At 32.9% G+C, this 26720-nt stretch overlaps 3 protein-coding genes across 9 annotated transcripts; all 3 read right to left on the minus strand.

Moving 5' to 3' along the window:
* Positions 1-151: 151 nt before the first annotated feature.
* LOC109816513 (TMV resistance protein N) lies at positions 152-26720 on the minus strand. Of its 7 annotated transcripts, none has more exons than XM_020381558.3 (6): positions 25423-26720; positions 23973-25119; positions 20954-21226; positions 19958-20845; positions 19103-19798; positions 152-521 (listed from the first exon to the last, which is right to left on the minus strand). In XM_020381558.3, exons 1-5 carry the CDS (start codon positions 26070-26072, stop codon positions 19148-19150), a joined length of 3609 nt encoding a protein of 1202 aa, XP_020237147.1. In that variant the 5' UTR covers positions 26073-26720; the 3' UTR covers positions 152-521; positions 19103-19147. The 7 variants fall into 7 exon arrangements, with proteins under 7 accessions (XP_020237147.1, XP_082921990.1, XP_082921991.1 ...); XM_083065864.1 differs by lacking the exon at positions 152-521 and adding an exon at positions 16617-16752; XM_083065865.1 differs by lacking the exon at positions 152-521 and adding an exon at positions 16775-17525.
* LOC145952500 (uncharacterized) lies at positions 268-645 on the minus strand. The gene has a single exon (XM_083064871.1). It carries the CDS (start codon positions 643-645, stop codon positions 268-270), a length of 378 nt encoding a protein of 125 aa, XP_082920997.1.
* LOC145952501 (uncharacterized) lies at positions 14038-16449 on the minus strand. The gene has a single exon (XM_083064872.1). It carries the CDS (start codon positions 16447-16449, stop codon positions 14038-14040), a length of 2412 nt encoding a protein of 803 aa, XP_082920998.1.

Genomic DNA, 26720 nt, shown 5'->3' on the forward strand with positions numbered 1-26720 from the left:
CACAATACACCTTATGATAATTTTTTTATAAAATTAATTATTATGGATAATATATAAATATGAATAACAAATAAAAAGAAATTACAATAATAAAAAGAATTACCAAAAATTACAACAAAATTAAATATAAAACTAGTCTAATTTGCGTAAATTAAAATTACAATAACAGCAGATTTCATAAGCATAAGTGAAAATAAAGTTACAACAAATTAAATTCAATTACAATAAAAGTAGTCTAATTTGCGTAAATTAAAATTACAATAATATTTATTCTCCTAATTTGTGCTTAACAAAATTACAAGTTAATTCATGATCTTTGAGTTGCTTCTCAGTCATTTCAGATGTGTCCTTCATGAGAATGTCATACATTGCATTAAAGTTAGCTGTCTCCTTCGCTTCAACCAATTTCTTTACGACAACACTTCTTTCTAGCATTGTTTTTGTCATATTATCCAACTTCTTTTTGTCGAAAGATGTTTCGCCAACCTTTCCTTTACTATTTCTCTTTGCTGCTTTTTGACCTATTGGATGAGATATTAGTGTTATTCGGTCATATTCTTCACAATAATTGGCTGCATCTGTGTTAGAAGACGTTGAGTATTGCCCAGATTTAGAGATCTTTGATCTTTTAGAAGAGCTCTCCATTGATTCAGATTTCTATTTTGGCTCATCTCTTAATAATAGTCATGCATGCTCAAAATTGAATTTATCACCTACATCTTGTGAGTAAATTTTATATGCATTTGCCATGATGTCTTTTTCTAAGTTGCCACTTTTTTTTATCACGAGCTTGTTTATAACATCTGACAAATAATTGAACTGCTTTATTGATTCGAAACTAACAACTTTTTAACTGACCTGGATTCCTTACTGGAAATTGATTATAATTGTTGTTGTAATTCTCCTTAGTTCTTATCCAGAAATTATTTCCAGTTTGATCAACTCCAACAATTGGATCCTTTGAAATGTTGAGCCATGATTGAATAAATAGATTATCCTCTTCGACAGAAAAGCTTACACGTGGTTTTTTCAGTACATATTTCTTCTCCTTGTTGTCCTCGTACATCAAGTGTGATGTTCTCTAGCCCAACTTGAGACTCGAATATTGAACCAATTGGTGAATTTGTTTTCTGAACTTGAGACTCCACAACTTTTTCGGAAAATATTAAAGGTCTATAAAATATATTGGGATTGGTTGGTATTGGTGGTGGATACATAAAAAAAATGAAGATTCGGAGAATTATCATTGGTTGAGTGTGGTGGTGGTAGTTGGTTTTGTAAATAATTAAAATAACTTAGAAAATTATATTGATTGGGATCCATGTGCTAGAATACAAAAAAATTTTTTAGATAAATAAAAATAAAATAACAATTTTATTTTTGATGTGAACAGTAACGTGAGTAGTAAAATTTTTGAAATGAATAGTAAACGTGAACAATGAAATACAAATGAACTGAAGGGTAAACATCAATTTATAAATAAAGCACCAACGTCTCTTCAACGTCTCTCCAACATCTTGCAACGGCTAGTTTCCAACATATTTTTTTGTTTTTTTTTTCCGCTGTTTCTTTCATTGAAGTTTCACTTTCCCTTTCTCACGTCTTTTTCTCTTCTCTCTCAAAGTTTTTCACTCTCACCCTTCACCGCCGCTCTCACAATGGCCAACCGGAGGAGCGTGGGCGGCAGAGACGCGTGCGCGGGAAGGGGGTCTGGTCGTAGAGGGGGTCTGTGCGCGGGAGTCCAGCCGCAAAGGCGCGCGCACGGGTCCAGTCGTGGAGGCATGCGTGCGGAAGGGGGGTCTGGTCACGGAGGTCCGCACGCACCTAGTCGGACCGCTCGGCGTGAGGTACGCACAACTAATGGAGGGAGAAGCGGAGGTTTTTTTTTTTTTTTTTTTCTGAATTTGTTGTTTTTACCTTGGATCCGGAAAAACCAACCAAAACTCTTCATTTTTACATTTCATAGTGTTAAGCATTGTTCCTTCTTCAAGCAACTCTACTAAAGTTTTGGATCTTCTCTTACCACGTAAGATCATTCCATTGAGAGTTTCTTGTAAGCATTGATTCTTATTTTTAAGCTATACTATAAGCACCCCTACTCGAAGTGACTTTAATTTAGTCTACTCATTTTATAATTGATAAATCAGACGGGCACAGTAAGTCTCACACCCTTCTTTTATTTTTATTTTTGTTTTTTTTATACGGAAGAAGACTTTATTAATATCTTTTCACTATCGTTGGTGCGATACAATCCTTAGACTTACAATACAATGCAAGAGTATGTTGATGCAGGAAAAAGTTTTTAGTACATATTTAAGAGATGATTGTAGGTTTAAAATAAACACTTGGACTCTTGAGTAGTTTTAAAAATTATTTATGTAAACGAAATTTTTTTAATTATTTATATTTTAAGGATTATTTTTTTATAATATCACTATTAATCAAATATATATATATATATATATATATATATATATATATATATATCCAAATCTTTGAAATGTGTTATTTGCATTATATTTAATACTTACACCAACAAAGTCATCATAACTCTATATCACCACCGGTTTTTTTTTTCTTCCATTTAGTCACTTTGACATATAACATTATTCATTTTTTATTTACTTATAATTTTTTTTTCTGATTTATTTTTATAAAAAATTGATAAAAACAGATAATTTATTTTTAAATTTTTTTTAAAAAAATATGCAAGATTTGTTTAATATACCAAGTTTTTAAAAAACTTTATTACTATCATTTTTTAATTTTATGAAATTTTTATTATTTTTATTATTTTTTTTTTAAAATGGGAGTCATAGCAATCCCTCCTTTTTTATGTTTTATTTATCTATTTATTTATTTTTCTGATTTATTTTTTTATTTTTAAAAGACTGATAAATATAGATAATTTATTTTTAAAAGTTAAAAAATAATGCAAGATTTGTTTAATAGATATATCAATTTTTAAAAAATATATTACTCTATTTTTTTAATATTATGTAATTTTATTATTTTATTTTTAAAAAAATGGGATAGCTGGTGGTCACAGCAATCTCGCTTTTTTTTTAATTATTTATTATTATTATTATTTTATTTTAAAAAAATTGTTAAATAAAGATAATTTATTTTAAAAAATTAAATAATATGCATTTGTTTAACAAATATACCAATTTTTAAAAATATATTACTTTCATTTTTAAATTTAATGTAATTATTATTATTATTTTAAATTATTGGTCGTTAGACACACAAAAAGCACATGTTACTTTTTAGAAGTCTTTCATCGGGTGTGACTACACTCATAGCCAACAAATTTGCATCAAGGAGCCTTAAAGCTCCCACCCTTAGCATGACCCAACCTACATCTAATGTATATACCACAGATAGTAACCTATGCTCTTTGTTGCTCTTGCACTCAACACCATACCAGTTTCGAGAAACCTATGGACAGTGCAAACTCAATCTAAATTCTCACTATCATATTTACTAAAATCATAGACTAATGCCTAAAACTACTATATTATATCATCAATTACCCAAGTCCAACATTAATTTCTCATATGCATGCAATTAATGTAACACCCCAGTTTTCAAAAAGGTTATTATTATTATTATTATTATTATTATATGGTATTTGGTCATAATTATTTTAATAATTATCGAAGAATATTATTTTCTACATTTTAAATAATTATTGTTTTGGACAATTATTTTGTACGTATTAAATAAGTATTTTTATTAGCATTTTTTTTAAATAAATATTTATATATTTTAAGAGAAGGTTGATTTTATATGATATTTTGTTATTGATATTATATTATTATATTTTTGGGTCAGAAATATATTATTATTATATAGGAAAAATATTTTATAATATACATGTATTTATTTTATTTAATTATTTTGAGGAAAAAGAGAAGTGGGTTAGAAGAGAAGGAAAATGGGTTGGGTTGACTCAGCCCAATGGATTAATTTTAAGAAAGGAGTCAGGTAGCGTTAACCCTATCTGCCTCATTTGTGTTCTGGAGGGTTAGGGAAAAAAAGAGGAGAAACAAAGAGCTCTAAGGAAAAGTACTCAGGAACGACCTTAGATCACACCAAGACCATTCGTCTTCTACTCATCCAAGTAAGGGGGAAGTGAGAAACCTCGCTCAGTGTGCGGGAATAATTGTTAGGTAGTAGGATTGACTCTCAATCCCTTGCCTGATGCATGTTTCTAGGAACAGGCAAAATATGAATGTTTTCTATTTTGCCTTCTGATTGTTCTGTTGGGCTTCTTGTTGAATGTGATGTGTAGATATGTGATTGATTTTGAGAACGATCATGTTTTGATATGAATTAGAGTGCTCTATATTTTCCTACGGGAAACCCTATGAGAAACAGGAAAAATAGGAATATTTTCTGTTTTGCTTTCTGATTCTTTCATTGTGTTCCTTATTGGATGTGATGTATGTATATGTATTTGATTTCAAAATCATATAAGTTTTAATATGAATTAGAGTGCTTTATGGGTTCCTACGGGAAACCCTATGAGAAACATGCAAAATAGGAATATTTTCTGTTTTGCTTTCTGATTCTTTCATCGTGTTCCTTATTGGATGTGATGTATAAATATGTATTTGATTTCAAAATCATATAAGTTTTTATATGAATTAGAGTGCTCTGTGAGTTCTTTTGGGAAACCTTATGAGGTAAAATTAGGAATATGATTTATGTATCATTTTGATGTATATGATGATGGGAAGTTTCTTTATGAGACTATGGGAGTATGTTGTGAGAATGTGAAAGGTGAACATATGATCTATAATATGACATTGTGACATAATGTGACATGAGATATGATGAGATGTGAAATGTGAAATGAAATGTGAAGTGTTGAGTCAATGTAATTGTGAATGTGAGACATGCATCATATGCATATAATGACTTATGCCAGGTATGTTGCTTAGGCCGCATACCAGTGATGTAACAGTCAATGTGATGAAATTACTTATGTCAGGTATGTTGCATAGGCCGCATACCAGTGATGTAACAGGCAATGTGATGAAATGACTTATGCCAGGTATGTTGCTTAGGCCGCATATCAGTGATGTAACAGGCAATGTGATAAAATGACTTATGTCAGGTGTGCAGCTTAGGCCGCATACCAGTGATGTAACAGGCAATGTCATGAAATGACTTATTTTAGGTGTACCTTGGGTCACTAGTGATGAAAAAAGTGAAACTTCCATATGGCGCCACATGCATGCATTTATGAGTCGAGTCCATGACATCATTCCATAATAAATGAGTGTGCAAGTGATATTGATTTTGTATGCATAGTGTTTACATGTTATTTGTACTTGTGACTTATGTTTGTTGTGTGTGTGTTATCTAACCTTTATTTCTGCACTTGAACCTGAGTGAGATGTTTCTCACTCCTTTGTTGTTCTTTGTGTATGTTTAAATTGTGTTGCAGGTGATTATCAACATGAGGATGTTGGTGATGAGGCTTAGGCTTCAGTTGGGCATGCTCTGATAGGATATATGACATCGGGGCTTAGTTAGGTTTAGCATTGGAGTTTCATTACTGTTATTAGGAAAGATTGATGTTTTATTTTGTCATCATTTCTGTATTGGACTACGATTTACGAAATATGAATGTGAACTCTCTATCTATGTATTTTGAAACCTTTTTTTTAGAAAGTTTTATTTACTCTAGAATGTACTTTATATTTATTTTGTATTATGTATGTGGGGTAGAGGGTGTCACATTTAGTGGTATCAGAGCCTGGTCGATCCAATCGACCGTGTGTGTTATGTGCTTATCACGACTCTGTTGTGTACTCTGACTATATCTTGTTTGTTGTGTACTATGATGATGTTTTGCTTTGATGATGATGATGTTCTTTTTGTGTTGATATTGTTGAGTTTGATATTGTTATTTTGTAATTAGAGGAATGATAGTCATGATAGAGTTAGCTAATACCATTATGACCGCTCTTCTTCATTCTTATGATTGCTTATTTGTTTGATACTTCTTGCTTACGTAAGAAGTAGTGGTTGAGTGATATCGCTTGTGTTGCAAGCATATGTGCAAGTAGTGATAGACGAGATATTGTGTTAATACTGTAGGAACTATTGAGGCCTTAGATTTGGGTAAGACATTGATTTTTTTTTAGTGTATTAAGAGTTTACGATTGGTGGAATTTTTGAAAGCTATAGTTGTAACAATTGAATCCAATGATGATGTATGTTGAGAATTGGAGTTTTGGTATTCTTAAGGAGAGATTGAAGTGTTGATGATTTCTAGAGTTTGATTGGTTGCATGTTGACCTTTTATGGTTTAGGTAACATGTGAATTTTATTTTCTAAGCCTTTTGTACTGAATATGTGAGTTGTTTTGGTTTAGGATTGTAGTGGAAAGCTTGAATATTGTTAAGTCTTAATTATACCTCTTTTTGAATGAGATTTATTGAACAATTCTACTCATTCTTAACACCATTGCAAGATAATTGTTCCCTTTTTGATTCATCTTTTGTGCAGATATAGCTAACCCATTTTAGCTAACAATACCTTAATACACCTCATTTTTTGTGCAGGTATTGAGCTAGAGATTTGAGGATTGAAGATCTTTGGGTTTGGAAACATAAGGAGCCAAGGAGCAGAGTAGAGTGGCTGCGCCGGGCGCAAGATGACGCCGCGCCAGGCTTGAGAAGAACAGAGCAGTGGACTTTTGGAAGTCATACATGCGTCAGGCGCGAGACTCCACCACGCCGGGCGTGATCGAGGCAGAGAGTACCTCAAAACTCTCTAGAATGAATTGCGCCGGGCTTAATAGAGAATTGCGCCGGGCTTGCTCTAAGGCAGAGAATGCTTGAAAGCCTCTGGAAGACACTGCCCCGGGCGTAAAAAGTAATTGCGCCGGGCTTATAATGAGGCAAAAAGTGCTCAGAAGACGCTGCGCCAGGCGCGAAGACTTAGGCGCCGGGCGCGAAACCCTAATCTGACCTCCCAGGCTCGTATTTGAAGCCATTTTCGAGGGTTTCTCCCTCATTCACACATTGGACGAGTTTTAGGAGCTGTGGAAGGGATTCCCGGAGCTTGGAGCTGTTCGTGTGTGGGTCTTTCCTTCGGTTTCTTCATTTCTCCCTTCATCTCTATTTTTTTTTGCCCTCATTTTGAGTGGTTCTACCCATTTTTTGTGGGGTTAGATGTAACCAACGAATTCTAGTGTAATCCTCACGTTTTCAATGATATATATATATATATATATATATATATATATATATATATATGTTGTTCATTCATTGTTGTGTTGTTTCTATTCTTAATGCTTGCCTTGGATTGATTCTCCTTGCATGATATACGTTCCTTGGGTATTGGAAAATAACCTTTGAAACTAGCTCTGAAACAAATGCCTAGTGGGAAATGTATCTAGGAATGGAGCTTGGCCCATTAGTAGTCTTAAACCCTAGCCCGTAATGCGGGTGTAGATATTGGATACTCAAGGGATTGATATTCAATATCCACACCTAGGCTCTTTCTCTAAGGGATTAGGTTTGAGTAAACTATTGGGTTGACTAAGCAATGAATTTAACAAGAGATTAAGGATTCATTAGTTTAACGTTTGGTGAAATCTGACCCCACAACCTCACAATACCACAATATCATTTCTAACCTTTTCCACTCACAACCAAATATTTTTATAATTTTCATTCCAGTAGTCATGATCTTTAATTCACATTCACATGACAAACTACAAATTGGAATCATTCTTTAGTCACGAATAGTCAATAAATGCTTATGTTACCTTCTAATCCCTGTGGATACGATATTTTTACTACTTGAACGGCCGGTATACTTGTCGTGTTTGAGACCGTTAATAGAATCTAACTGATTTATAGATTAAAACAAAAGTGTTTAAACGGAAATCTCAACAAATATGAAGTTGAGGTGTGAGTTTGGAAGGGTTGATGTATTTTTCTGGCCTTAGATACATTGATATACTATTGTTGTTTGGTGTAGAGGATATTCTCGCTGCAGTTTTGTTGTGCCAGTATGAGTACCATATTGACAGATTTAGATTTTATGGTCTTCACAAAAGTTGTAGCCTTAGACGTTATCTTTCCAATGGAACTGGAATCAGGTAAAACGGAGGTCTAGAACTCTAGTTATAGCTACTTTGGTGATCAAAGGTTTAGCTGCAAGCGCTGAATATATCTGCTGCGGTTTTTGAAATTCTTAGCTAAGAAGATGATCTTTTTAGAATCTTATGTCTTCGTAGGAGTTGTAGCTTATTATCTTAGCTTTCTTTTGGGATAGGTTTGAGATCATTTGGATGAGTATAACTCTCTAGGTATCATTTTCTTTTATCGTTGTTGAAGGGATATGTATGGTGTCATAATATTTTTGAATCGTTAGGTAATGCAACGATAAGAATTGATTTTGTTAAGATGTTTTGGGGTGTTTTCATATGGATTGAGAGGTTGTTTAAGGTTGTATGATGCTATGTGGTAAAGGTTGTTCATGTACATGCTTATGGATGATATATTTGAAGGTTTATAGTAGGTATTCTAATATGATTTAATATGTATGTATGTTGATATGTGGAAAGATGACCTTAGGGATCAATTGGTGAATGTCGTGTGGTTAGTGAGATTGATCTTAGGGTGTGATATGATCATATTGTAGTTGAGGGTGGAGATATATCTAAGACGGTTGTATGTTAAGTTATCTAAGTATTACTATTTTATTTTATCTTATTTTATTTTATTTTATTATTATTATTTTTTTATTGTATGAGATAAGTTTTCTAGTTCCTGTAAATTCCAGTTGAGGTAAACATGGATCTGTCTCAGGTAGAAGTTGTGTTTAAGTGGGGAGATATCTAAGCCAGTTAGTGAGGATAAGAGTTTTATGAGGTTAGCTTATTATTATTGGAGATTTATTGAAAAAAATTCTAAGATAACATTGCCCTTAACTACTTTCACTAGGATGAGTATTGTCTTTATGTGGGATAGTAAGTATGAGAGTAGTTCCAACTCTTAAGGCAAGATTGACTAGTGTTAATATTATTGGATTTTAGTAAGTTTTTTTGTGGTATATAGTAGTACTTATAAGATGAATTTGGATGCATTGTTGATGCAAGAAGGAAATGTAGTAGCTTATGTTTCTAGGCAATTGAAAATTCATGAGAGGAACTACCTTATCTATGAGTTAGTGGTAGTTATGATAATACATTAAGATTTGGAGACACTACCTATATGATTCTAAGCTTGAGGTATTTAGCGATTGTTAGAGTCTTAAATATCTTTTGACCAAAGGAGATAGTTGGAATTTCTTAAGGACTAGGATTTTAATCTCAATTGTTATCTAGGTAAAAGCAATGTGGTGACAAATGCCTTGAGTAGGATGATCTTTCATTTATCGTTTTGATGATTTAAAGGTTAAATTTGATTGAAGAGTTTAGAGATTTAAGCTTGATTTGTGAGCTTACCCTTAGAAGCATTGAATTGAGTATGTCGAAGGTGACTAGTGAATTAATGGATGAGATTAGAGGAGCCTAAGAGTTAGATCCTTTCTTAGTGAACCAAGTGGAGAGGATTGGTAAAGGTATAGATAACCCTTTTCGAGTGAAAGTTGATAGTGTTTTGTGGTTTCAGGATAGAATTTATGTGCCTAATAATCCTGAATTAAGGAAGATGATCTTAAAAGAAGGCAATAAGAGTACTCTTAGTATTCATTTAGGAGCTATTAGATGGATTAGGACCTTAGGAGGATGTATGAGAGTTGCGTAGCGGAAACGTGGTGGTCTAAGGTGAAGAGAGGAGTAGAGGAAGTTGTGGACTTGTGTGTAGTATTCCAAAAGTCTAAGGTGGAACATTAGAAAGTCTAAGGCAGGAGACATATCCATTTTTATTTGCTTCAGGTAATTTCGGGGATGAAATTTTTAAAAGGAGGGGAGAATTGTAACACCCCAGTTTTCAAAAAGATTATTATTATTATTATTATTATTATTATTATTATTATTATTATATGGTATTTGGTCATAATTATTTTAATAATTATCGAAGAATATTATTTTGTACATTTTAAATAATTATTGTTTTGGACAATTATTTTGTACGTATTAAATAAATATTTTTATTAGCATTTTTTTTAAATAAATATTTATATATTTTAAGAGAAGTTTGATTTTATATGATATTTTGTTATTAATATTATATTATTATATTTTTGGGTCAGAAATATATTATTATTATAGAGGAAAAATATTTTATAATATACATGTATTTATTTTATTTAATTATTTTGAGGAAAAAGAGAAGTGGGTTAGAAGAGAAGGAAAATGGGTTGGGTTGACCTAGCCCAATGGATTACTAGAGCTGTCAAAACGGGCCAGCCCGGCCCATGTGGGCCGGCCCACCTTAAAAACAGGCCAACCTAACCCGGCCCACTTTTTATTTTGTCAGAATTTTTATGGCCCGGCCCGGCCCACCACGGGTTGGTGGGTCAAACGGGCCAGCCCACCAACCCACCAAAAAATTAAAAAAAAAATACAAACAAAATTTAAAATTTCAAATATTCTTCCTTTTCCACCGAAAATTTCGAAATAGCATTTAGCACCTTTCCTTATCCCGTAGCATTGAAAACCCTGTAGCATTAGCATTTAGCACCTTTCCTTATCCCGTTATTCTCTTATATTTCTTTATCCGCATATTTCTTTATTAGCATTTAGCACCATTCCTTTTATTTCTTTATCCGCATATATGGTCTAAAAGGTAAGCAACTAAATAGGAAAATTGGGATATGAAGATTGAAGCGGAACCTGTAGTGTAGAGGGGCACCTTCGTGAAGTTGAAGCCACCTGCAGAGGGACACCTTCGTGAACCGAAACCTTTGTCAAGATGAAGCAGTGAAGACGTGAAGTGCGGCGTGGTCCGTTTCGTTTCCTTGCTAGAATAGGGTTTTCAATTTTGACTGTTTTTGTTTTATAATTTTGACTTTAGACTTAGTGTTTCCAGTTCCACTTTATTGATGTCTGTTCCTATTGGGTTAGCTGTTGCAATAAAAAAAATCAAGTGGGCTGGTGGGCTGCCCGGCCCACCACGGGTTCAGCCCAAGTGGGCCGGGTAAAAGTGGGCCGGGTTTAAATTTACTCACTTATTGTAAAACTGTTATTTATTTTGGCCCGGCCCGGCCCGTTTTCAAGGTGGGCCGGGTTGGCCCAGGGGCCACGACCCATTTTGACAGCTCTAGCGTTAAACCTATCTGCCTCATTTGCGTTCTGGAGGGTTAGGAAAAAAAAGAGGAGAAACAAAGAGCTCTAAGGAAGAATACTCAGGAACGACCTTAGATCACACCAAGACCATTCGTCTTCTGCTCATCCAGGTAAGGGGGGAGTGAGAAATCTCGCTCAGGGTGTGGGAATAATTGATGGGTAGTAGGATTGACCCCCAATCCCTTGCCTGATGCATGTTTCTAGGAACAGGCAAAATATGAACATTTTCTATTTTGCCTTCTGATTGTTCTGTTGGGCTTCTTGTTGAATGTGATGTGTAGATATGTGATTGATTTTGAGAACGATCATGTTTTGATATGAATTAGAGTGCTCTATGGGTTCCTACGGGAAACCCTATGAGAAACAGACAAAATAAGAATATTTTCTATTTTGCTTTCTGATTCTTTCATTGTGTTCCTTATTGGATGTGATGTATGAATATGTATTTGATTTCAAAATCATATAACTTTTGATATGAATTAGAGTGCTCTATGGGTTCCTACGGAAAACCCTATGAGAAACAGACAAAATAAGAATATTTTCTGTTTTGCTTTCTGATTCTTTCATTGTGTTCCTTATTGGATGTGATGTATGAATATGTATTTGATTTCATGATAGGGTTCTTCTAGGAGGATCAATGGTCTCGAAGAACAACCAAGAAGGGTAAGGAATCCAAAGAATTGAATGGAATCCGAACAAGAAGAATTTATTGAATTATAAGAATTTCCAGAGATTTCATTGTATATCCCGAGCTATTCTTTACAATCTGCTATATAGCAGCAATTCTCTAAAAGACTAACAACTTTCCAAACTGGAAGTTTAACAGAATTAACCAACTTATTAAATCTCCTAATGACACGTGTCCTTATGCAAGTCCTGTATCAATCCCTTCCCCTTATGCAAGTCCTTGTCCTTAAGGATTGAAGTTTGGAAACTTCTTCTTCAAGTCATAATAGAACTCCTAGGTAGCATCTTCATACAGCTGATACTTCCACTTAACCAGAACTTTGGTAACATCCTTGTTACCTCTCTTCACAGTGGTTCTGTCAATGATAGCTTCAGGTTCCTTAGTGACAGCTTCTTCTTCTGATATTGGACAATCTGTTGAAGTGTGTGCTTCCCCTACCAATTTCTTCAATTGTGAAACATGAAACACATTATGTATCAAGGAATTAGCTGGTAATTGTACCTTATAAGCCACAACACCAATCTTTTCAAGGACTGGATAAGGTCCATAGTATTTAGGAGCCAGCTTTGCATTACTTCTAAATGCCACAAATATTTGTCTATATGGATGGAGCTTGACAAAAACCAAATCCCCAACCTGAAATTCCCTTTCTGATCTATGTTTATCTACTAACTGTTTCATCCTTTCCTGTGCCCTTTTCATGTGAAATTTGGCTAGTTTAAGCATTTCCTCCCTCTTTTGTAAACTTCTGTCTACTAACTCCACTTTAGACTCTCCTGGTAGATATGGCAAATAAGTAGGGGGAGTCTGTCCATACACAATTTCATAGGGGCTAGCTTTTATAAAACTATGATAAGTGGTGTTATACCACCATTCAGCCAAAGGAAGCCATTTGGACCACTGTTTAGGTTCATCACAACACATACACCTCAAGTATGTTTCAACACATCTGTTAACCACTTCTGTCTGACCATTTGTTTGAGGATAGTAAGCAGTGGAAAGCTGGATTTGAATGCCTTGGACTGCCATAAACTCCTTCCAAAACTGACTTACAAACACAGAATCCCTATTACTTGTAATGGTAATGGGAAATCCGTGTAGTTAGAAAACATTATCTAGGAAGCATTGAGCTACTGTTGCAGCTGTGTAAGGGTGATGTAAGGCCATAAAGTGGGCTGCTTTGCTCAATCTATCAACTACTACAAAGATAACTTGCTTGCCAAAAGAATTAGGCAATCCTTCTATAAAATCCATTGTAATATGCTGCCATACATGGTCTGGAATGGGTAATGGCTGCAGCAACCCAGGTGATGCAGTAGTATCATACTTGCTCCTCTGGCACACTTGGCATTGCTGTACAAACCTCCTAACATCCTTGGTCATGCCTTTCCAATACACTACTGATTTTACCCTGTGAAGAGTAGAATCTCTACCTGAATGTCCCCCACACGCAGAAGCATGTAACCATACCAGAATTTGTCTTCTTACTTCCTGACAGCCTGCAACTCCATGATGATCCTTTGTAAGTTTACATCAGTTTGCCAAGTGTTTTTAATTGAATTCAGTAACTTAGAAGTAGCTTGATGAACTAGTAGAGCTGAACATTCCATCCTGGATAATGCATCAGCAGCTACATTCTCACGCCCTTGCTTATATTCAATATTGAAATCAAACTCCATCAATTTAATTAACCACTTCTGCTGGAATTCCATAGACAACCGTTGATCTAGAATGTACTTTAGACTTTGATGATCAGTTCTTATAGTAAACTTCTTAGGTAGTAAGTAGTGTCTCCATTTCTGAACTGCAAACACAACTCCTAGCAGTTCCTTCTCATAAGTTGAAAGTGCTTGCTGCTGCTGATTAAAGCTCCTACTAATGTAGGCTATTGGATGTCGGTCCTGCATTAAAACAGCTCCAACTCCTTGTCCGGATGCATCTACCTCAAGCACAAACTCTTTGGAGAAATTAGGTAAGGCTAGAACTGGTGTGTTGCTCAATTGAGTTTTTAATTTCTGAAAAGCACACTTGGCTTCCTCTGACCAACTAAAACCATCCTTCTTGAGCATGTCATGCAATGGTCTAGCTATGGTGCTATACCGGTTGACAAATCTTCTATAGTAGTCGCCAATCCCAAGAATCCTCTTAATTGCTTCACAAATTGGGGTAAAGGCCATTGTTGCACAACAATTATCTTAGCAGGATCTGTAGCAACACCCTCTTCTGTGATGAAATGTCCCAAATACTTCACCTTTCTAACTCCAAAGTAGCACTTGGATTTCTTAGCAAGTAGTGAATGGTTTCTCATAATGGATAGGACTTGGTATAAATGAACCAAATGGTCCTCAAGACAGGTGCTATATACTAAAATATCATCAAAAAATATCAAGACAAACTTCTGTAAAAATTCTTGAAACACAGTATTCATGAGTCCTTGAAAAGTGGCAGGGGCATTTGTCAGCCCAAAGGACATAACCAAGTATTCATAATGCCCCGAGTGAGTCTTAAAAGCTGTCTTGTGCACATCCTCATCAGCCACTCGAACTTGATTGTAGCCAGATCTCAAATCAAGTTTAGAAAAGATTTTGGAACCATGTAACTCATCTAGCAAGTCATCTACTAAAGGGATAGGAAACCTGTTCTTTACTGTTCCTTTATTCAACTCCCTGTAATCTATGCAAAGTCTCCAGCCACCATCCTTTTTACCAACCAAAACAACTGGGCTAGAATAAGAACTGCTACTGTTCTGAATGATCCCCGATTTCAAGTATTCCCGTATGATTCCATCAATGATGTCTTTTTGTTGCTTTGCATATCTATAGGGCCTTTTATTCACAGGATTTGTACCTTGAACCAGCGGAATTCTATGATCATGTTCAGCTCTTTTAGGGGGAAGAGTAGTTGGCTCCTGAAACACATCTTCAAAATCCAACAACAATTTCTCAATGTTGTTAGGAACAACAATGGAATCAGCATGGGTTGATAAGGAGTGTAATAAAACACCTTCTCTTGTTTCACACACCTGTAGCATGGATATGTGGACTCCAGCTGAAAGGGTCTTATCCAACCGCTGTTTCCTGATTGTCTTAAGTCCTGTACCTGTGGCGCCCCTCAACACAAGCCTCCTACCATTCACCATAAACTCCATGGTCAATTTCTCAAAGTTCCAAGTGATATCCCCTAATGTAATCAACCATTCGATACCCAGCACCATGTCACAACATCCCAAGGGTAACAGCAGCATGTCAGATTTGAAGAATGCATTATGCAGCAGCCATGAAAATCCTTTGACCATACTGTTGATCTGCACCCTAGCACCATCAGCCACCGTGACACTCAAAGGATCCATGCTAGAAATCTCGCATCCCAGCTTTTTGGCCAGGTGAACATCCAGGAAATTATGAGTGCTTCCACTGTCAATTAGGATATGCAAAGGTTTCTTTTTGAAAAGTCCAGTGACCTTCATTGTTCTAAAGCCAGTAACTCCAGTCAAGGCATTAACTGAAATTAAAGGTTCTACCACATTGCTTGCATCTGTTTCCACTGCTGGTGGGGATTCCTCATCAGAATCATTGGCCTCCTCCAACTCCAAGACATGGATCTGTAATTTCTTGTGGGTTAAGCTATGAGCAGGGTTGAATGGTTCATCATAAAAGTAGCAGAGACCTTTGGCTCTCCTTTCATTCATATAAGCAGGGGTTAAACTTCTAGTAGTTTGTGGTTTGGGCCGGTTGATTTCTAGGGTTTTGGAAGAGCTAGGTAATAAGGTTGGTTTAAGTTGTTTGGAAAATGGTTTAGGTTGAGAATTAGTGTTGTTTGCAGATTCATACATCTTGGCCAACGAAAAAGCTTTCATCACAGAGGTGGGTTGGAACATCCTAACCATCATCTGCACGTCCTGCTTCAATCCGCCCAAAAAACAGCTCAATTGATTGACCTCCGAGAGTTCCACTTGAGAAACTATTCGATCAAAAATTTCATGATATTCCTGAACAGAATTCTTTTGTCTTAACCTCATCAATTCAGCCATAGGATCCTCGCATACCTCGCCAAAACGAGCAATCAAGATCTTGGTGTATTCATCCCAAGATGGAAGATTTGATAAACCTACATTCTTGACATAGGCACTGTGCCATTGCAGGGCTTTGTCCTCGAAATGAATCACTGCCAACCGAACTTTGTAATCCTCCGGTGTACCATCGACAGAAAAAAAAGTTTCACATTGGATTAACCATTGTTTCACACCATCACCATTGAAGCGAGGAAAATCTAGCCTAGCCAACCGGGTATGACAAGAGTAAGGGCGAGATTGATTACCATTACCAGGGAAAGTGTGGTTTTCACGGTTACGGAACATCTCCTCAAGACTGTTCTTTAGGGAAGCCCCAATGTCCATGAAGCGGGCTTCCAATGAAGTTCCCATGTCTAAGAAACGTGTCTCCATTGAAGCCTTGAAGCTCTCAAAGTCATCACGAACAGAGCGTGTATTGTTGGCCATGGCAAAAGCGTGGTTGGAAGGTCACCTTCTGATACCAATTGATAGGGTTCTTCTAGGAGGATCAATGGTATCGAAGAACAACCAAGAAGGGTAGGGAATCCAAAGAATTGAATGGAATCCAAACAAGAAGAATTTATTGAATTATAAGAATTTCCAGAGATTTCATTGTATATCCCGAGCTATTCTTTACAATCTGCTATATAGCAGCAATTCTCTAACAGACTAACAACTTCCCAAACTAGAAGTTTAACAGAATTAACCAACTCATTAAATCTCCTAATGACACGTGTCCTTATGCAAGTCCTGTATCATTTCAAAATCATATAAGTTTTGATATGAATTAGAGTGCTCTATGGGTTCTTTTGGGAAACCCTATGAGGTAAAATTAGGAATATGATTTATGTATCATTTTGATGTATATGATGATGAGAAGTTTCTTTATGAGACTTTGGGAATATGATGTGAGAATGTGAAAGGTGAACATATTATCTATAATATGACATTGTGACATAATGTGACATGAGATATGATGAGATGTGAAATGTGAAATGAAATGTGAAGTGTTGAGTCAATGTAATTGTGAATGTGAGACATGCATCATATGCATATAATGACTTATGCCAGGTATGTTGCTTAGGCCGCATACCAGTGATGTAACAGGCAATGTGATGAAATGACTTATGTCAGGTGTGCAGCTTAGGCCGCATACCAGTGATGTAACAGGCAATGTCATGAAATGACTTATTTTAGGTGTACCTTAGGTCACCAGTGATGAAAAAAGTGAAACTTCCGTATGGCGCCACATGTATGCATTTATGAGTCGAGTCCATGACATCATTCCATAATAAATGAGTGTGCAAGTGATATTGATTTTGTATGCGTAGTGTTTATATGTGATTTGTACTTGTGACTTATGTTTGTTGTGTGTGTGTTATCTAACCTTTATTTCTGCACTTGAACCTGAGTGAGATATTTCTCACTCCTTTGTTGTTCTTTGTCTATGTTTAAATTGTGTTGCAGGTGATCATCAGCATGAGGATGTTGGTGATGAGGCTTAGGCTTCAGTTGGGCATGCTCTGATAGGATATGTGACATCGGGGCTTAGTTAGGTTTAACATTGGAGTTTCATTACTGTTATTAGGAAAGATTGATGTTTTATTTTGTCATCATTTCCGTATTGGACTACGATTTACGAAATATGAATGTGAACTCTCTATCTATGTATTTTGAAACCTTTTTTTTAGAAAGTTTTATTTACTCTAGAATGTACTTTATATTTATTCTGTATTATGTATGTGGGGTAGAGGGTGTCACAATTAACATCAATTTTCGCTCTATTTTATAAATCAAAGGGTTCCTATAAGAACTATGTGCACTCACAAATTCACAAATAATTCGATTTAAGTGCAATTCTCTACACATACAACACAATTAACATCCATAAAGCTTAGAAGAATCACACAGAACACAAATTCACAAGATACAAGTCAGAAAATGGGATTCGTACCATAGAGCACATATAAAGAACATTATGATTGAGGGTCAATCTCACTACCTAATAGATTACCTACACTCTAGAGTAACACTAGCAAACGATTACAAGCCTCCAAGATGATCACATTCCTGCTATTTAGGAAGTTCTTTAGTTCTAGAGAGAAAAACGCAAACATAAAATAAAAGTGTAAACTAACTAAAACTTTGAAAATCTCCCCTTCTCTTGTAATAAAACAAAACATAATTAATAAAAAAGAATATCATAAAACGCATATTTCTGAGATACTCATAATTAAATGAATTAATTTTACAACCTTATTTAATTAAAAGCACATATAATTATATAGAAAGAATCTTAATTAAATTTCAAAATAATTAATTAAAATAAATCTTTTTTTATTAATTTTAGAGAACTTGGGTGTTATAAATAACCTTTTGCTTTTCTCAAAAACCACTTTTTATAAATTAGAAGCATTTTTGATAACTTCTCTATTGAAAATAAAGAATATTTTTCAATAGAAAAACTCTTAAAAATTCTTCTAAGCTTGTATTTAAACATGCTCTAGATCACTAATCAAATCACATGAATGAGTAAATTATAAAATTAACAATTTCATATAAAAGGAGTGGTATAAAAATTAGTTTTGTCACATATATAAATCAAACCGATAACATTGATCATAGTTAGTTATGTAATATAAATTAATTGAAAGTGGATAACTATTAAAACTTAATTTAAGTATTTTTTACCATAATATTAATGGAAGTATCTTACAACTTTGTTAGGATTAATCTTTCTCGATACCTTGACTGCACTAATATTATCTCTCCTAATGTTTTTTTTATCAAACTCAACGAACTTTGGTTAATTTATACATATTTGTACACGATAGAAAACTGATAAAAGCAAATTATGTTTAAAAAAAATCACACGAATTGACTTTAATGGTTATTTGAAAAGGTGATATCAAACAAAATTAATTATGATAATTTACCAGCTAAGTCTCAAATATTCATTTAAAGTTGATTTAGTTTACTATAAGGCCTGAAAGCGCAACACTAATTAAGTTTGACACACTATTAATTTAATAGTTATTAATAAAGGAAAATATTTAATCAATAATTAATTATGAATCACTGCTGTAGAAAGGATCATTACCTGGGCCCGAAAAAGATGTCTTTTAACCTTCATATATTGGCTAGCTTAAAGCCCCGCATAAGAGAGACCTTTTCCTTTTGCCTTTGCATTGATATTCTCAGCTTCATCTTCGTCGGTAACCAACCAATTGTAAGGAAGCTGGATTTTAGGTCCAAAGCTATTGTTGCTGTTTTTTACATAATCAAAGTCAAGATACGGTAGATCATCAGGATTGGAATGAGGACGTTTTCCCATCTTTGAAAACTTTTCAAAGTCATCTAGATCTATATCTTGCTCAAATATGCTCCTAATCCCCCATCCACAGATTTCAACATGTGGGTGGCCTTTAAAGGTGATATGTGCCCCTGATTTCACAAAATGACAGTGTTCCTTTGAGATATAAATGATCCAAAAGTATTTTGATTCATCAATATTGTCCACTTCTAAATTAAGTGGCATATCAAAATACTCTTCTGTGTATTCACTTTCAAAGGAAAGATAAAATGGATTGTGGGAAGAACTAGAAACTGCAGGACCATTCTTAACCTCAAATGAAACACAAAAGGAAAAGCCAAGCCAGCTGTCAGCCTCACTAAACCCAGTTATCCGCATTACAGCACATCCGTCAAATATTTTATAGTCTTTGAACCACAATGACGTGTCAAGCCAATCCCAAGGAAAAACAATGTCGAAACCACACCGAAAATGATTTGGTTCCTGTCGCCGCAAGGAAAATCACAAACATTTTAATATAATCAGGTTATTAACAAAAAGAGATTTTTAAAATTAATCTATAAAGGCACTCCTAAAGATATATTGAGAAAATATTTCATCTAAAGACAGAGAAAGGGAAGGTAAGGATTGTAGAGTGCGAACCTTAATTAGTCTCACAAAAAAGCGAAAGTCATAGCGGAGCCATGATCCGTTCCAACAAGGCCTAACCAAACGCTCCATCTTGGGACAATCGAAAAGATACAACCCTGACCTATGATCACGAGATCCAGATACCGTTTTAAAATATCTTCCCGCTGGTGTATCGTTGTCAAGAGGAAGTTGAGGCAAACGTTCAAGCTTACTGCAATGAGACAAGTTTAAATATGCTAGACGACGTAGCCGAAACAAATTAGGTATTGAAACAAAATTGTTCCCCTGTAGATTCATTCTTTCTAAACACTCTAACATAAGAATAGCATCAGGTAATTCAAGTAGATTGCAAAAACTTATGTCCAGAAAAATCAACGGCATCAAATAGGATGCATTTACGGTTATTCCTAGGGAAAGATTCACAAGTTTCAAGCAGCCACGTAAATCAAGAGTTTGAAGTGACGACATGGTATTAATGGTATGAGGTATAGAGACAACATTTTTGCAATCTCTCAAGCTCAAGTATGTAAGATTTGCAAGGGATCCAATAGATTCATCAATCAAGGTTAAGCTTGTACATCCATCAATGTCAAGATACTCAAGATTTGTTGCACTTGTAAAATCTGGAGTATTTTTAAGTTTAGTGCAACCACTGAGGTGTAGAACTCTCAAAGAACTTAGATTAGATTTTTTATCAAAGTTGATGCTGACTAGATTGTTACAGTTTCGTAAACTTAAGAAAGCAAGTTTTTCAAGAAGTCCAATTGTTGGATGGACCTCCGATAAACTTGTGCATCCAGAAAGATCAAGTCGCTCAAGTTTTGGGATCTTAGAAAAGTCTGGACTCTCTGTAAGATATTTGGAGTTACTCAACTCGATCCTTTTCATATTGGGAAAATTCTGTGAAGAAAGAATTAACAACCATCTATTAGCATCTCTTTTTAAAACTTAAATTACATTACTTAGCTTTAAAAATTAAAGACATGACTTCAAAAGGTATAAAAGTACCTTGCAGCCTTCCCACACACGTTTGATTTTGCTATTAGGCATATTCAGTTCCACAAGATCAATTGCAACAAAATTTGATGGCAAAGAATCAAATGGGTAATTATTCCACGAAAAATATCGCAACTTGGAAGAAAGATAATCAAGGCTTCCTGAAAATGTGCTATGATATAATATGAGTAATCTAAGGTTCTTCATTCTCGACATTCCTTCGATGTTACATTCAGTTATATCTTCTCTTTTATTTAGCACTATGGCTTGAACATTATCCGCTCCCTGTAAAATAAAAATAAAATAAAATAATAATTATCCAATTAGATATTCTCTCACTTAAAAAATAAAATAAAATCTCTAATAATTTTTTATTTAATTATTAGATTCCAAAATTATTTTATGAAGAAAAAATAGTGGGATATAAATGTTTTTGAATAAGTAAATTAACTATCAAAAATTTATATATATATATATATATATATATATATATATATATATACTAGTCTTTTAGTCTATGTAATGTACAAACATGTTTATTATATATAATTAAAATTTATAATAAATTATATATATAAATATTATGTTTGAATATATAAATTATATTTAAAATTAGTATATATAAATAATTTAAACATATAAATTATATTTTATATTTATGATAAATAATTTGTATCATAATAAAAAAATTATTTTTTGATAATTTATTTTAAAATATTAATATATAATTTATAAATAATTATAATAAATAAAAATTAAATTAAATAAGAAGTTAAAAAGAAATCCTGACAAATTCTCTCATCAAATAAAAGTCTCTTAAAACACCCTCGTACAAGATAGAAATTCATGTTTAATATACAAGAATTGGTATATATAAGGAGAGATCAAATAATACTAGTGAGTTTTTATCAATTATTATATCGCTCAATAATTTTATATTAAATTTAAATAATTTATATCATAATAAAAAAATAATTTTTTGATAATTTATTTTAAAACATTAATACATAATAAATAAAAATTAAATTAAATTATAAGTTTTTAATATATAGATTAAGTATATCAAAGTTTACAAATTTTGAAAATTATACAATATTTCGTTTTATATATTCAAATTAACCTATAATATACTTTTATGAATATCTATTAATTTGAATTAATGTAAAATAAGTATTAAATTATTTCCAAATTTTATAAAAACTTGTAAACTTGACTTATTCATTAAGAATTTGTACTTCAATAATTAGATTATTGATGTGTGATTCTACCCAACAATTCATGGTTCACATTGAATTTCAATAATTTAATTGTTAAATCATAAGTTTTTCATATATAGATCAAGTATATCAAATTTTACAAAATTTGAGAATTATACAATATTTCATTCTATATATTCAAATTAAGCTTTTATGAATATCTATTAATTTGAATTAATGTAAAAAAATATTAAATTGTTGTCAAATTTTATAAAAACTTGTAAACTTGACTTATTCATAAAGAATTTTTAATTCAATAATTGAATCATTGAAATTTAATATAAATGATGAGTTATTGACATAAGTAACTCTTCAATAATCCCACTGTTAAATTAAAAGTTCTTAGTCAATATATTAAGCCTACATTTTTTAAAAAAAATTGACAACCATAAAATTTTATTACATTAATTCAAGTCAATGTGTGTATTAAAAAATATAGTACGTTAATTTAAATCTAAACAATGAAGTATTATATAGTTTCAAACTTTGTAAAAATTTATAGGTTTGATTTATTCATTAAGAATTTTAATTTAACAAATAAATTGTTGAAATTCAATGTAAATTATGAGTTATTAAGTGAAGTAATTTTGTTAAGACTTAGTCTTGGAGTAAGTGGATTCCTTATAATTAATATATATAAATATAATATATATATATATATATATATATATATATAAGGAAAAGATCCATTTAATCCAAGAGTAACTATTAATAAAGTTACTCTACTTAGTAACTAACTAAAAGTTATTAATGAATAAATTAAGTGTACAAATTATACAATATTTGAAAATTATTTGATACTTTGTTACATTAATTCAAATTGACATATATTCATAAAACCATACCATACGTCAATTTAAATCTATATAATGAAGTATAAAATAATTTTTAAATTTTGTGAAAAATTGTAAACTTGATAGATACATTAAAAGATTTTAATTTAATGATTGGATAGTTAAAATTCAATATAAATTATTAGTTATTGATTGGAGTAACTCTAGTAATATATATGTGTGTGTGTGTGAATATAAATTATTAGTTATTGATTGGAGTAACTCTACTAGTGTTAGTGTGTGTGTGTGTGTTTTATATCAAATTTTAATGATTTATCCATCAAATTAAAAATTATTGATATATAGATCAAGTTTACAAATTAATGAAATGAAATATCAAATTATTTTCAAGTTTTTTTTTTAAATTATAGGCTTTATCTATATATTAAAATTTTTTAATTTGATAGTTAATAAATATTTGAAATTTGATATAACACATGAATTATTGAATAAAGTAAGTCTATCAAAATTTACTCTTAGACTAAGTAAATCTATCCTCATATATATATATATGAGAAGCAATCCACTTACTTTAAAGATTAATTTCACTCAATAACTCATATTATACATCAAATTTCAACAAATCAACCATTAATTAAATGTACTTAATGTGTAGATTTAGTTTACAATTTTAAAAAAATAAAATAAAAAAATATTTGATATTTTGTTTCATTAATCAAATTGATAGATAATTATAAAAATATTTTAAACGTTGATTTGAATCTATATAATGAAGTATCATATGATTTTTAATGGTTTAAAAAGAATTACAAGTTTGATCTATACATTGAGAACTTTTAATTCGATGGTTAAGTCATTGAATTTTAATATAAAAAATGAATTATTAAATGGAATAAGTCTATCAAGACTTACTTTTAAAGTAAGTAAATTCTTATATATGGAAGTAGAGAGAAAGAGAGAGATACATATAAAACTTGTTACCAATTCACTTGTTAAGACGCGAGAGAAGTCTTTATATAGCCATAATCTACTCCATCTTTCTGGTTCATAAAGATGTTGGTCGCAAACCATTTCCTTTCCCAATTCTTTCAACATTTCATGCATATAAATTTCTTCATCTCTAAGAGTTATGAGTGATTTTTCAACCATTCTTGAAATTCCGTTCCAAGGGTATAACTCACAACATTCCAAAATTCGGTCAACATAATCCTTTCTTTCTCCATTAAAGAAGCAAGCAATGTGTAAAAATATTTCTTTTTCATAAAAGTGTAGTCCATCAACACATTTTTGAAGTGCATTCTTAATTTCATCATAAAAGTGTAGTCCATCAATACATTTTTGAAGTGCATTCTTAATTCCATCATCTGGATCATTTTCTAATCTATGTAAAAGATCTATCCATTGTTCAAGATTACAATCACGCAAGCAAGAACCCATTACTTCAATTGCCAATGGAAGACGTTGGGCATACTTTAGTATGTCAGGAATCATCAACTCCACATAATCACTAATTTGGTCTTTATTTTCAAAGGCTTTTTTATAAAACAGTTCACGAGCATCATTATCATTCAATAATGAAACCTCATGTATTACATTTGCACTATACCATCGTAGAATTTTCTTATCTGTAGTTGTAATAATCATTCTACTTCCTTTCATAAGCATTTTGGGATCTATGGCCAATGCTTTCAATTGTTGTATTTGGTCAACATTGTCAAGAACTATAAGGACCCTTATATTGTGTAACCTTTGTTTTATTCTTCTCGATAGTTCAACGGAATCACATGTTTCAAGATTTTCTTCCTTAAATGTTTGAAGAAGAATTTGTTTTTGTATAACACTGGCACCATCAATGTGTTTTTTATAAATTTCACTCACATCCCGAATGAAACAACAACCATTAAACTTGTGAGATATTTTATCATACAAGACAGTAACTTGAGTAGTTTTTCCTATTCCATTCATCCCCCAAATTCCTAAAACTCGAACATCGTCATCGTTTAAAATGCTTTCTAATTCTTGCACACGGGGTTGCATTCCAATAAGATCATCTGGAATCCCTGAGAAATTACGATCCAATACTTTTACTATAGCTTCAACTAAGTTTTCAATCATCTGAAACTCTGGTCTGTAGAGGAAAAAAATAGTATAGCTAAATTTTCAACTAGAGAAAATAAGGCTAACATATTTTCAATCTCTTCAAATTATAGGGTGACCTTAATGAAAATAATTTACAACATCTTTTAAATTTGACTACTTAAAACATTTGTGTAAAAATTAATGAATATAAATTGAAGTAATTAAGAACGAAGACATGGCTTTTTTACCTAAAAAGTAAAATTAAGTCTGCGCATAAAAAGAACTGAATTGAAGATCTTAAATGATAATTAAGAATGTAAGAGAACAAAGCGAATAATGTTAATATACTTACTTGTTCCTGACATCCCAACCAGCAGAACTGGCCAAAACCTTCATGGCTCTCTTCCATCGGCGAACCTTGTGTGGTTTTTTCCATTTGTGTTTAACAAAGGGCTTCTTGTATGGCCCACTCTGATGTCTTACATGAGATGGATCCACATCATAGAAAACAGGAAAAACAGTTTGGTTTGCCTCTTGCTTGCAATGAGCTATGAAGGCCATTTCTTCCAAACACCAACTGGAGGCAGCGTAGTCTTTGGAAAAAACGACGACAGAAACATGGGAATCTCCGATGGCTTGCATAAGCTGTGGTGAAATGGAGTCCCCTTTGCGGAGGCTGATGTCATCCTTAAAGACAGAAATACCCTTTCGGGTGAGATGACCGTAGAGATGATCAACGAAATTCTTGCGCGTGTCGACACCTCTGAAACTGAGAAATACTCGGTGTCCATTGTTTTGGACGCTTTCCGAAGAAGTGGATGCTATGCTTTCCTGGTTCAAATTGGAGGAGGATGATTCCGACGGATTCAAATTTGAGGGTGAATGACGACCCAGCTGGGCCAAAAACCCTTTCCAGAGAGGTGAGCTTTTTTTCATGGTTGTTCCTTCAAGTTCAGAGAAGTGGCACTCGAAGGAAGAAATGTGGAGTGAAAAACTGAACATTCACTTACTCAAAAATATAGTCAAGTCAATTATGTCGGCAAATAGAGTCAAGTCGCCTCTGAAACTGTGGGTTCCACGCGGCATTCTACAACAACTTTATCACCAAGCATATTCCCAGAATATTCATCTTTTGTTCGGATAAATTGGGATATCATATCTTTCCATTTTGCATTTTAGATTTTAATTTTTGAGTGAGGACAAAAGTAAAGCAACTATAAATGAATCAATTTTATAATTTTGGATTTGGATTTGAAAATTTACAGCAAGTTACTGTTTAACTAATAGAATTACACCCCTTTGTAAAAGAGAGAATAAAGGTTGCTTCTACCAGCAAATTAAAATCGAGTTTGATATGTAACATTTTATTTAATCTTATTCAATTTTGGCTAATCCATATGTTTTGGAGTAAATTAAATTAAGGAAGTACTTTTTAGTATTAATAGTGGAAATCTTATAAGAGATTAGATTGATGTAGTTCATTCTTAAGTTTTTTGGACGAATTTTTAACATCTTGGACTCCTTCAAACTTCTTTAATAACTTCTTATAGTGTTAGAAGCCATGTCTAATACACATAGAAAAGCTCTTTTCTTGTAGTGTGAATATCAAATTTAATTAAATTAATAAGATTAATTTAAACAAAGTGAAAA

The sequence above is a fragment of the Cajanus cajan genome, chromosome 10 (genome assembly GCF_000230855.2).
Source record: "Cajanus cajan strain Asha chromosome 10, NIPB_CcT2T_4, whole genome shotgun sequence".
Classification (NCBI taxonomy): Eukaryota; Viridiplantae; Streptophyta; class Magnoliopsida; order Fabales; family Fabaceae; genus Cajanus; species Cajanus cajan.

What these genes read in the sequence shown, in the direction of transcription:
- LOC145952500 (XM_083064871.1), bottom strand. Translation starts at nt 645, where the DNA reads ATGGAGAGCTCTTCTAAAAGATCAAAGATCTCTAAATCTGGGCAATAC.
- LOC145952501 (XM_083064872.1), bottom strand. Translation starts at nt 16,449, where the DNA reads ATGGCCAACAATACACGCTCTGTTCGTGATGACTTTGAGAGCTTCAAG.
- LOC109816513 (XM_020381558.3), bottom strand. Translation starts at nt 26,072, where the DNA reads ATGTTCAGTTTTTCACTCCACATTTCTTCCTTCGAGTGCCACTTCTCT. An exon ending in GCGTCTTAACAAGTGAATTG is followed by an intron (nt 21,227 to 23,972) that starts GTAACAAGTTTT and finishes TTTATTTTACAG; the next exon opens with GGAGCGGATAATGTTCAAGC. An exon ending in TTTTTGTGAGACTAATTAAG is followed by an intron (nt 19,799 to 19,957) that starts GTTCGCACTCTA and finishes TTGCGGCGACAG; the next exon opens with GAACCAAATCATTTTCGGTG.